At 47.5% G+C, this 13,196-nt stretch overlaps 1 protein-coding gene across 1 annotated transcript; it reads left to right on the top strand.

Moving 5' to 3' along the window:
* Nucleotides 1-2,369: 2,369 nt before the first annotated feature.
* Nucleotides 2,370-3,210, top strand: LOC130266058 (olfactory receptor 14J1-like). The gene has a single exon (XM_056515383.1). It carries the CDS (start codon nt 2,370-2,372, stop codon nt 3,162-3,164), a length of 795 nt encoding a protein of 264 aa, XP_056371358.1. The 3' UTR covers nt 3,165-3,210.
* Nucleotides 3,211-13,196: the final 9,986 nt, after the last annotated feature.

Here is a 13,196-nt window from a genome sequence, read left to right as displayed (position 1 = left end):
TAATTCTTAGTTACAAAAAAATGCCTTATATAATTTTTAGCCAGTCAAATACTTCTACAAAGCTTGCTAGTGTCTCTTTACACCAATCATTAATTGCTTTGCATTTCATGGCTCGGCTGCAATGCGTCATTTTAACTAACCATAAAACATTTCACAAACATAGATCGATATGTCTTAAACTTTTAGCTAACTTTATAACAGGTTCTACTGCTAAATTTTAATATCTTTCACTGTCTTATTAACATATTGCTTGGCTTATATAATATATACTTCTGTATATTTTTATTTAAACTACAAACTTATATTCTTGTTTCATGTCTGTTTCACTTTAATGCTCTAGTTCTCTAAGCCTTCTCCAAGGTCTTAGGTCAAACCTTGTATCCATCTCTATCTCTGACCCTGTACGCACAAGGCCCTGAGAGCTCTCTGTGCCTGCATTTCCCACACCACAGCATCACAATGGACCCTTGGTTCCATGGGGACTCACAATGACAGAAGGGTCTCCTTGGTTCCATGGGGCCCTGCAGAGCCCCTTGATTCAATGAGGCCTCAAATGTCATCATGGCCTCCAGGATTCCATGAGGCCCTGCAGTGTCACAATGGACCTTTGGTACCATGGGGTCCTGCACTGTTACATGAATCCTTAGTTCCATGGGACCCTGTAGTGTCACAATGAACTCCTTGGTTCAATGGGGCCACCAAGTGTCACAATAATCTCCATGGTTCCATGAGGCCCCACAGAGTCACAATGGCCCCCTGGTTCTGTTGAGCCCCACAGTGTCACTAAGGTTTCCTTGGTTTCAGAAGGCCCTGAAATGCCACAATGTCCCTTTTGTTTCACAAAGACTCAAATTATAAAAATGGCTTCCATGGTTCCATGAGGCCGTGCTGTGTCACAATGGACCCTCAGTTCCATGATGACCCATAGTGTCACAATGGTCTCCTTGGTTTGCAGTGTGAGAATGCCCCTTGGACCGTTGGAGCTCACAGTGTCGCTCTTGTGCCCTGGGTTCCATGAGGCCCTGCAGTGCAACAATGGTCCTTTGGTTCCACGAGGCCTCAAAGTGTCATCATGGTCTCCTTGGTTCCATGGTGCCCTGCAGTGTAACAAAGCTCTCCTTGGTTCCCCGGTGTCAGAATGGCTCCTTTGTGCCATGGAGCCCCACACGGCTGCCCAAGGCTGTCCTGCACAGCAGCTCCTGCAGCCCTCAGGGCTCTTGGCCAGCCCAGGGCATGTGCCACCTGCCATGGGCAGCTCTCAGCCTGCCTGGAAGCTCCCCATGGACTGTGGGGAGAAGTTGGAGGGGGAAGGAGCCACCCCTATCAGGGCAGATTCCTCCTGCTGTGCAGATGGTGCTGCATGGCCAGGGCTGCTCTCAGCATTCTCCTCAAGGGAAGGGAAAGGGGCTGTCAGGTGTGTCTGTGTCACTGAGACTCCTGCACTGTCCCACTGGGCATCAGCAGATCTGCCTCTCATCTCCCTCACAAAGTGCCTCCTCACTCCCTTGTGCCTACAGACAGCAGCAGCAGCACCTTGGCTTGCAGCATCTCAGTTTGTCTCCGCTGCCCTTAAGGACCTGCTGCCAGAGAGATGCCCCTGGGCAGTGTATTGTGATGGGAGGGGTGTGCAGGGCAGAGCTGAGCTCCCAGGGCTGGGCTGGGCTCTGGGAGCACTGGCAGGGACAAGACTTGGATAGAGAGAAACAGCTCCAAGTAGGCACAACCCCAGGCAGCTGAGAGCCACACCAAACCTGGATATCACATCCGGTCTAGATGCACAGGGAAAGGGAGGTGGAATAAAGGAATTTTCTTTGAAATCGGATCTTTCAAAATGTCCTCTTTATTTTATCATGCACATTTACTGCAATCATTCTGAAATACAGGCAGGTGTATATGAGCAAAGGGCAGCTGTGTTGTACCAGCAGCTATGACTACACTGGGGCACAGAGAGCCCTGCGTTCTCTCTGGGCTCCCCAGTGTTCAGGTTCAGAGCAATGCTTAAAGAGGATTTCTCTTCCTTCAAAGAAAGCAAAATCCCAAGCTCAAAGATAAAAAAAAAAAAAGAAGTGAGAGATATTTCCCCACTGAAAGAGAAGCAATTTTGAGTAAATATGTAACAAAATAGCATAGGATTGGCACAAGGAAACCTGTCCCAACTACTCTGTCTTCTTTTAACAGTCCACCATGCCACTACTGAAGAAATGCCCAACAGCAGCTCCATCAGCCACTTCCTCCTGCTGCCATTGGCAGACACGCGGCAGCTGCAGCTCCTGCACTTCTGCCTCTTCCTGGGCATCTCCCTGGCTGCCCTCCTGGGCAACAGCCTCATCATCAGCACCGTAGCCTGCGGCCACCACCTGCACACCCCCATGTTCTTCTTCCTGCTCAACCTGGCCCTCACTGACCTGGGCTCCATCTGCACCACTGTCCCCAAAGCCATGCACGATTCCCTCTGGGACACCAGGACCATCTCCTATGCAGGATGTGCTGCACAGCTCTTTTTCTTTGTCTTCTTTATCTCAGCAGAGTATTTCCTCCTGATCATCATGTGCTACGACCGCTACGTGTCCATCTGCAAACCCCTGCACTACGGGACCCTCCTGGGCAGCAGAGCTTGTGCCCACATGGCAGCAGCTGCCTGGGCCAGTGCCTTTCTCAATGCTCTGCTGCACACAGCCAATACATTTTCCCTGCCCCTGTGCCAGGGCAATGCCCTGGGCCAGTTCTTCTGTGAAATCCCCCACATCCTCAACCTCTCCTGTTCAAAATTCTACTTCAGCGAAGTTTGGGTTTCTGCTTTTCATAGCTCCTTAGCACTTGGTTGTTTTGTGTTCATTGTTCTCTCCTATGTGCAGATCTTCAGGGCCGTACTGAGGATCCCCTCTGAGCAGGGACATCAGAAAGCCTTTTCCACCTGCCTCCCTCATCGGGCCGTGCTCTCCCTGTTTATCAGCACTGCAGTATTTTCTTACCTGAAGCCCCCTTCCATCTCCTCCCCATCTCTGGACCTGTCCCTGTCAGTTCTGTACTCGGTGGTGCCTCCAGCCCTGAACCCCCTCATCTACAGTCTGAGGAACCAGGAGCTAAAAGGTGGCCTAAGAAAATGGATGACTCTATGTTTTCAGAAGTGTTGCACTCCTTCTTTTCTGCACCAGAGCCTTTAGAATGTAACTCTTTACAATCTCAGCTATTTTCCCCCCTTATTCGTTGATTTTTTTCTTCCGTTACTTTTTCTAATGCTGCTGTGATTTTGAAAAAATCCTGTAACATTACTCTTTTCATTTCTACATCAATATCTATCCTTTGAAACAAAAATATGTTCAAGAGGTCTCTTCCCAATGCATTTAAATAAAAACAAGCACGTGCCTTAACCTGTGTGTCCAGGATTCTTCCTCAGCCCTTCTCTGTCTCTGCAGGGGAGTGCCTGTGAGCAGAGGCAGAGGTGAAGAGACTCCCAGCACAGCAGCACAGCCTGGGACAATGGCCCTGGCTCTTCCCACATCTGCTCTTCCCAACTCCACCCTCTCCTTGCCAGCCCTTCTGTGGCTGTAAGGCCGCAGTGCTCAGGCAGCTTGGTCACTGTCCTGCTGCGTGTCCCTGCTGTGAGCACAGGCAGGGACAGGGCATGGGCACTGCTGGGACACAGCTGGGCTCCAGCACAGCAGCTCCATCAGCAAAGGGCATCTCCTGAGGGCAGGGCAGGAAGGCTTTGCTCTCCTCCAGAGCTGCTGTCAGCAATGTGCTCCAGGAATGCAAAGCAAAGCCCAGTGCCTGGGGCAGAGGGGCAGTGTGCAGGGGGGCACACAGCAGTGTCCTGGCACCGCCAGAGCTCCTGGCATGGACCTGAGGGAGCAGCAGAGCAGGGCCTGGGCTGTGTCTTTGTTGTGGCCACAGCCTGGGAAGGTGCCCCAGGGCAATTGTCCCACACCAGCCCCTGCAACCACCACACCCTGCACTGGCCTCTGCCCCACCTGCAGGAGGTTGTTTGTCCCTGCATGGAGGGACACCAAGTGACCAGTGAGCAGTCTGAGTTTGCTCTGTATTGAGGAGATTTCAGCAGTGCATCGTGTGTATGTGGGGACATGAACCCGAGTGAGCACAAACACCATCATGAGCATTCGGGGGTGGCACAGTTCTGGTGGCACAAACGGTGCCTTGAGGCCACTAAACTCTGGGAAAACACCTGAATTCAGTGCTGGGCTGTGGTTAGGATTCCATAGAGTGAAACAGCCTGGGCAAGGAGACTCCAGGAAAAAATGCTCAGGACAGCCATGGACTGCACAGAGAGACCATTGGGGTGGGGGTCTGTGGGGAGAAATCAGAGCTGACTCCCTTCTGAACCACCCTGAGCACCTGGACAGGGCTGTGCTGTGTTCTGGGCACTGGCCTGGGACTGAAGGATGTAGAAAAGGCCTTTGGTGTCAGGGATGTTGAGAAGGCTGGGCAGTCCCACTGTGAGACCTCTCTCAAACCAATTGGAAAGGCCAGAACCATCCCAGAGGGTCCTGGGCACTTGGGAAAGGCAGACATGGAAGCAGTCTGCAAACAGGGCAGGGAGGGGCACTGGGAGAGTCACAGACTGGTCAGGCTCAGCAGGGAAGGGCATGTGGCAAATCCTCCTGCAGCCATTCCAGGTACTGGTGGCACAAGGCAGGGATTGCAGAACCCCGGGGGAGGGAAAAGAAAGGGATGTTGTGTGCCCTGACTTTAGCCAGGCCTGGGACATGGTCTGCTGTGCTCTCCTCAGAGCCAGACTGGACAGAGCTGGGCTGCAGGAGTGGAACATGGGGTGGGTGGGAATTTGGCTGAACAATGAGGGTCAAATATCATCCAAGGTACAGAGTCCCCTTGGCAGCCACTCCCTGGTGACATCCCAGAATGACCAGCCCTTGACCACCACTGGGGAACATTTCTATTATCTCTATAATGGCATGAAATGCACATTCAGTTCCTTTGTTGATGCTCCCAAGTTGCAGCGAATCTGTGACCAAACTCATCCAGTTAATGATGACTGCAAAACATAATTGGGCAAGATGGCTGAGCTGGGTAAATTTGCCTGCCATCGGGAGCAAACCAAGCAACATGAAAAGGGAGAAAAAACTTATGCATCAGAAGAAAGTCAATAGGGAAAAAGACCAAACCCGACCAAGAATAAAAAACAAAGCAAAACCTACCCACAATATAAAACCCCTACAAACAAACTAACTACAATAAGCAAAGGCCACAAACAGAAGCAAACAAATGCAGAGGAAATCTCCTATCAGTAGAAAATGTTAAACTATCCAAGGGCAGAATTGTAAGTGGTGTTCCGAAAGAAAAATATCATAAAAAAATAAATAAATCCCTATTTCCTTTGCTCCCCCCACGTCTCTCATTTTATTGCTTATTATGATGTGACACAAAACGGAACATCCCTCGGGTCAGTCCAGCCCAGCTGTCCCATCCCTGTTCCCTCAGGAACACTTGTCCACCCCAAGCCCATGGGTTGGATGGGGTTGCTGACATCTCTCCTGTGGGGTAAGCACAGTGACAAGGAGAGGAGAAGAGAACATTTACTTTTATCAAGGAGAGTAGAACAGAAGTGCACAGCTTAGGAGAAACAGATCAAAGATGTCACCCAGGCAAACACAAGTCATTCAAAATGCATGCAGGATGCCAGCTCAGCTCTGAAAGACTGCTGATAAAGCAGAAATTCTGCAAAACAAGGAAATTGCCATCATTCAAAGGCAGGGATCGAGGAACATCCTCCTTTACCAGATGTTGAAGACAGACCCAATGAACCACATAAAGATTTGTGATAATGGGTACCACTATGTCAAATAAAGTCAAAGGAAGTGGGGATAGCTAATGAGGACGTAATCAGCGTGTGTGATAAATCACTGTTTACCTGATACCCAGTACACAGAAATGGATGAGAGATGACCAGAGTGACCACCATGCTGTAATAAAGAATACTCAAAAGTCTGTTCAGAAGTTTCTATCCAGCACATTTCAGTATCAGTGCTGCCCTTGACTCCATTATGTCCCTGGTACAGATCGACAAAAGCCCCTTGGTTCTATTGGGGTCCATATTGTCAAAATGGTTCCTTGGTTCTGCACTGCTGTGGACGCCATTGAAGCCTCAGACTGAAAATGGCCAGGGCTTGAAACTTTTCTCATGCAGGGGAAGCTTCCCAGGCTGAGACAGTTTCTCTCTCATGCAGAGGAGGCTTTTCCCAGGCTGAGACAGTTTCTCAGTTCCAGCCTGAGCCTTTCCCAGGATGATAACACTGGGGAAAAAAAAAAGGAATTAATAATAAGATTAAAACCTGGGCTTCAATGATAAACAGTTCTCACGGTTTGTGAGAAAGTTTTGTTTTCTTCAATTATCCAATAGACTGCTGTTCTGTTTGTAGTTTGTGGAACACACTATAAGAGTGTCCGTGTCGTTCAATAAACCGCTTCTTTAGCCACCTAGCTAGAGGAGTCCGTGTCATTATTTTGTGAAATACATCGCGAGTAGCGACACACTGCCACAATGCTCTCCTTGGTTCCACGAAGCCTTGGTGTGTCACAACTTCCCCTTGGTTGATGAACTGCCATAGTGTCTCTTGGATCTGCAGCATTGCAATGGACAATTGGTTACAAGCAGCCTCGCTGGGTCACAATGAATATTTAGTTCCATGGAGCCCCAGTGTCCCAATGGCCCCTTGGTTCCATGAGGCCTCGCAGTATAACAATGGCCCTTCAGTTCCATGAGGTTTTGTACTGTCAACAATGGTCTCCATGGTTCTGCAGTGTGAAAATGCCTGCTTGGTTCCATGGGGTTCCTCAGTGTCACAGTGGTGCCCTTGGTTCCATGAGGCTCTGCAGTGTCACAATGCCCCAGAGTTTCCATGAGCTTTTGTCTCATCAATGATGTCCTTTTTTCCAGTGAGGCTCCTAGGTGTTCCACTGGATCTGTGATTCCATGAGGTTCCATAGTGTACCATGATTGCCTTGATTCCAAGAGGTTCTGTTGTGTAACACTGGACCCTTGGTTCCATGATGTTCCGTGGTATGGCCATGGTCTCCCTGGATCTGCAGTATCACTATGGACCATTGGTTCCATGCAGCCCTGCTGTGTCACAGCAGCTCCTTGGTTCCATGAAGCCCCACTGCATAACAATGGAATCTTGATCCCATGAGGTTCTGTACTGTCACAATTCTTTCCTTGGTTCTGGACTGTAACAATGGACCCTTGGCTCCATGAGCTTCCAAAATGTCACCATGGTCTCCTGGGATCTGCACTGTCACAATGGACAATTGGTTCCATGGGACCCAGCTGTGTCAGAATTAACCCTTAGTGCCATGAGGTTCTGGAGTGTCACAATGGTCTCCCTGGTTCAGTGAGGCCTTGGAGTGTCACAATGGCTGCTTGGTTCCATGAGCTTCCATAGTGTCACAATGGTCTCCTTGTTTCTGCAGTGCCATAATGGACCCTCGGTTTCATAGGGTTCCTAAATGTCACAGGTCTCCTTGGTTCCATGTGGCCCTACTGTTTCCCCATGGTCCCTTGGTTCCATGAGTTTCTGTGCTGTCAGCAATGGTTCTGTTGTTCCAATGGTGCCACTATGTCACACTGGACCCTGGGTTCCATGAAGTTCTTGAGTGGCCCCTTGGATCCATGGGGTCCCATAGTGTCACCATGGTCTCCTTGGATCTGCATTGTCACAATGGACCATTGGTTCCATGTGGCCTGGCTGTGTCACAATGGTCTCCTTGATTCCACAATTCCCCTCAGTGTCACAATGGAGCCTTGTTTCTGTGAGGCTCTGAACCGTCACAATTGTCTCCTTGGTTCCATGAGCCCCTGATGTGTCACAAGGCTGTCCTTGGCTCCATGAGGATACAAAAACTTTGCATGTACATGGAGCAGCAACTGCTTAACATACCTGGGAACATCTGTCTGCATTCAAAAGAGGAGTTAAAAGGTGAGAATGGCACCAGCAGCTTCCATCTGCAACAGAGATCCAGGGAAAGGGCAGGGACAGAGTATTCAGCTGAAAGACACAGAGAATTCTGCTTACAGAGATCAGATCTGGTCACACTGTCCCTTGTAGAAAGGTGACAGCACTCCAGCCAGCCTGTACTGAGAATGTGGTTCCTGAGTGGGGTTTGTTGTTCAGGAAACCTGCTCAGGCATTTCCATTCTTTCCTCAAAACTTCTGCTGGGCCTGTGTGCAAGCAGAGCCCTGAGGAGAGCAGGTGGGACATGGTAACAATATGCGTGTCTTTCTGTAGAGCTTCTCTCATTCTGTCTCTCTTTCTTCCGTTTCTAATGCTCTTTATATGAAACAGTTTTGGGTACCTCAACTACTAAAGTATTTGTAATAAATAAGAGGCCTTTTGTTCACCTGACAGACTTTAGACCTTGGAGGAATATCACCAAGATTTGTGAGGCCAGAATGTGGGTTGTTCTGCTTTGATCCTCTGACAGACAGACCTTGAAAAAGATATCGCTAGAACGTGTTAATAGTTTTGCTCTGCTTGATTGGCCTTAAAGTAAAAAGCCAGAATGTGTTCTGCTTTGCTTGCATAATCACATATTGTTTTAAGTGCCAAGAAAGGAGTCAGTGGCTGAGGAAGACTACTCGCCCTCATCCCCCGACCACCAGAAGGCAGAAAAAGACCCCCTAGCAACTGGAGGAGCATGCGCTGAACTACTGGAGGAGGAGCACGTAACCCGAAAACTAAACAGCATAAAAGAAACAAAATAAGGGGGTGGGGTGCAGCAGTAGTTAATGGAGTGAGACTCTGCTGCCCAGCGCTGAATTTGCTTTTGCTTTCTGTAACCAATAAATCTTTTAAATTGTTATTCGAGCTTTTATGGCCCATTGCGCTCATTTATAACAATTTGGTGCCATGACTCGGATCGAGATTTTGGAGGGGCTCTCTGCCTGCGGGGAGGCGCGCCCCACCATTTTGGTGGCCCCAGGGACGGGAGTCCTATCCCGACCTCGACAGACGACCCTAAAATTAAGAAAGCAAAAGCAAAGGTAGGAGGGCCCAGTTGACCCCTTAAATTTTGTGCACAAAGTCCAGACAAAGACGCAGGACGCGTAAGTATAAGGGATCCGTTCGGCCGGGGTCGGGATCCCGGAGTACAACGTGTGGTGTGTGTGTGAGAGGGGGACTGGCAGCCAGATTCCCCAAGCGAGTGCGGACCCTTAGTATTGCGGTTCCCATCGACCCGCGAGGGCGTGGGCCACGAAACAGGGGAAGCGAAAGTGATTTTTGGTGTGAGTGAAGGTACTCCGGAGGAAATGGGGCAGGGGAAGAGTAAACCTCCTGCAAGTGTTAAACTCCCACCCATACCTAGAGATAGTACCTTAGGATTTTTACTAGAAAATTGGGACCATTTCCCTGGAACGGAAGGGAAGGATAAGGCAAAAATGATATATTACTGTGTAGAAGTCTGGGGTGGGAAGGAGATTTCAAGAAACGTGTTCTGGCCAATATTTGGGTCAACAGAGGATTGGATAAAACAGAGATTAAATATTTGGGTAAATACAAAAAAACCTGTTTGTTTGGAGGAAAGTGAGTATGCAAAAATCTGGATAGCCCATCCTGAGGTTTTTATCTTTAAATTGACCGAAAAAGGGAATAACAAAAATAAGAAAAAGGGAGGTAGGAAAGAAGAAATCCTAATGGTACCCCCTCCACATGTGCCCCCACCGCCTGCCCCCAGTGCACCTCCCCCAGAGGAGGATTCGGATTCAGATCATTCGAGCTACTCAGGACCAGTCACTAGAGGGAAATCTAGGAAACAACAAGAAAAAATATTTCCATTAAGAGAAATGCCTATGGGGGGTCCTCAGGCAGGAATAGGATTTATATCTGTGCCCCTCAGTTCAGGGGATGTTAGGGAATTTAAAAAGGAAATGGGACACTTATTAGAAGACCCGCTGGGAGTTGCTGAAAGAGTGGACCAATTTCTGGGTCCTAATATGTATACCTGGGATGAATTACAGGCCATTTTAAACATCCTGTTTACGGCCGAAGAGAAAAATATGATTAGGAGGGAGGGGATGCGTATCTGGGACGTCCAACACGCTCAGGGTCCTGCAGCTAACACCAAATGGCCCCTTCAAAATCCTCAGTGAGATCATCAGAATCCTGCACATCGAACACACATGCAGGACTTGAGGACAATCATAGTTCAGGGAATTAGGGAATCAGTCCCGAGAGGCCAGAACATTAATAAAGCATTTAATGAGAGACAAAAGAAGGATGAAACCCCCACAGAGTGGTTAGAGAGGTTGAGAAAAAATTTCCAGCTTTATTCAGGAATGGATCCAGATGGTCAAATGGGACAGGCAGTGTTGAAGGTACATTTTGTGTCTAAATCTTGGGAAGATATAAGGAAGAAGATACAAAAGCTGGAAGATTGGCAGGATAGAGGCTTAGATGAGCTATTAAGAAAGGCCCAAAAGGTGTATGTCCGAAGGGAAGAGGAAAGTCAGAAATGGCAAGTTAGAATGATGGTTGCTGCGGTACGAAAAAGTAGCGAACATGGTCAGAGGGAGACACAGAGGCGGCCAGTAAGACAGCTTAAGGAGTCTAGGGATTCAAGGGAGAGACAGGACATTAAAGTGTGTTTTTATTGGGGGAAAAAAGGACATTTCAAGAAAGAGTGTAGGGTCAGGATTCGGGATGAAAAGGAGTTCAAGACAGATTAGAGGGGTCAGGGGCTCTATCTCTTGGGGACACGAAAACATCATAAGGAGCCCTTGATAAAACTGAAGGTGGGTCCCCATGGCCAGGAAATAGTTTTTCTGGTTGACACAGGAGCTGAAAGATCAACTATTCAGTTTTTGCCAAAAGGATGTAGTCTGTCTAAAGAGACTGCCACGGTAGTAGGAGCAAAGGGAGAACCCTTTGAGGTGGGGGTTATTAAAAGGGTAACAGTTGAATCAGAATCAAGAATCGGGTTGGGAGACTTTTTGTTAGTATCAGAATCTGAATATAATTTATTGGGGAGAGATATGATTATAGAACTAGGAATTAGGATAGAAGTAGTAGAGAAGGAACTGCAAATTAAACTCTGTCTTCTCAGAGTGGCGACGAAGAAAAGATAAACCCTGAAGTATGGTATAATCCAGGAAACGTGGGGCAGCTAAAAATAGCCCCATTTTCGGTGATTATTAGAAATCCAGACGTCCCGGTAAAAATAAAGCAATATCCCATATCCCCTAAGGGTCGACGAAGATTAAAACCTGAGGTAGATAGATTGTTGAGCAAGGGGCTGCTAGAACCATGCATGTCACCCTTCAACACACCGATACTCCCTGTGCGCAAATCAGATGGCACTTATCGGTTAGTGCACGACTTAAGGGAAATTAATAATTGCACAGTGGCTCGGTTCCCCATGGTGGCAAATCCATATACACTTTTAAGTAAATTGGGGCCTAATAACTTATGGTATAGTGTCATAGATTTAAAGGATGCCTTTTGGGCTTGCCCTCTCGATGAGGCAAGCTGGGATTACTTTGCATTTGAATGGGAGGACCCCGATACAGGGAGGAGGCAACAGCTGAGGTGGACAGTGTTACCCCAGGGGTTCACAGAATCTCCAAATTTGTTTGGACAGGCATTGGAACAAATTTTGCAGGATTACCAAACAGGACCGGGAGTAACCCTGATACAATATGTAGATGATCTGCTTCTGGCAGGAGAACATGAGGAGGATGTAAGGAAAGAAAGTATAAGGTTGTTGAATTTTCTGGGACTTAAGGGGTTAAAAGTTTCTAAGACTAAACTTCAGTTTGTAGAGGAGGAGGTAAAATATTTGGGGCACTATTTAAAGAAGGGAGAAAAAAATATAGACCCTGAAAGGATCCAAGCAATTATGTCACTACCTATTCCAAAAAACAAGAGACAAGTTCGTCAAATTTTAGGACTTACCGGGTACTGCAGGCAGTGGGTTGAAAATTATAGCAGTAAAGCTAGATTTCTTTACCATAAATTAACACAGGAAGGGCTAATGAAATGGAGTCAAGAAGACACAGAGAAACTTCAGGAATTAAAGGAAAGTTTGGTCCATGCCCCGGTCTTAAGCCTCCCGGATGTGAGGAAACCATTTTTCTTATTTGTAAACATGGAAGAGGGTATTGCATTTGGGGTACTTACTCAGGATTGGGCAGGGAAAAAGAAGCCTGTTGCATATTTATCAAAAATTTTAGATCCTGTGAGTAGAGGCTGGCCAACCTGTTTACAAATAGTGGCCAGATGGGCCCTATTGGTGGAAGAAGCTAAAAAAATTACTTTTAATGGTAATCTCAAAGTAATGTCCCCTCGCAATATCCGGAGCGTATTACAGCAAAAAGCAGAAAAATGGATTTCGGATGCTAGGCTTTTAAAGTATGAAGGAATTTTGGTAGAAGCACCCAATTTGACGTTAGAAACCACTGCACTACAGAACCCGGCCGCATTTTTATACGGGGGACCGGAGCATGAGTTTTTGACCCATGACTGTATAGCTACAATAGAGGAGCAGACGAAGATTAGACCAGATTTAGAAGAAGAGGAATTAGAAAGTAGTGAAAGACTTTTCGTGAATGGATCCTCCAGGGTAATAGACGGGAAAAGAAAATCGGGGTATGCAATAGTGCAGGGTCCGAACTTACAGGTGGTAGAGTCGGGTGCATTAGATAGATCATGGTCTGCCCAGGCATGTGAATTATATGCAATATTAAGGGCCTTAAAACTTCTTGAGGGGAAGGAGGGGACAATATATACTGATTCTAGATATGGATTTGGGGTAGTCCATACATTTGGAAAGCTATGGGAAGAAAGGGGCCTTATTAACTCACAGGGGAAGGATTTGATACACCAGAAACTTATAGTTGAAATATTAAAAGCCCTAAGAGGGCCGACAAGGTTAGTAGTGGTTCATTTAAAGGGACACCAATGAGGAATAGATTTAAAAAGCAGAGGGAATAATGCTGCAGATCAGGAGGCAAAACGGGCAGCCCTAAAGGAAATGGTCCTAAAAGAAAAAGGGGGCAAAGGGGAAAAGATGGAGTCAAGGACGGTGAAAACACTAACACAATTTTTATGAATGAGAAGAAAGAGAGACTTAAAAGAATGAGAGTTACAGAGGAAGCAGGAAAGTGGATATTAGCAACAGCTGGGAAGTGCTACCAAAGGCAATAGCTCAGAGGGTATTGTATAAG

Source organism: Oenanthe melanoleuca, unplaced genomic scaffold (assembly GCF_029582105.1).
Source record: "Oenanthe melanoleuca isolate GR-GAL-2019-014 unplaced genomic scaffold, OMel1.0 S001, whole genome shotgun sequence".
In the NCBI taxonomy this organism is placed as follows: domain Eukaryota; kingdom Metazoa; phylum Chordata; class Aves; order Passeriformes; family Muscicapidae; genus Oenanthe; species Oenanthe melanoleuca.
This window is presented reverse-complemented; position numbering and strand designations above follow the sequence as displayed.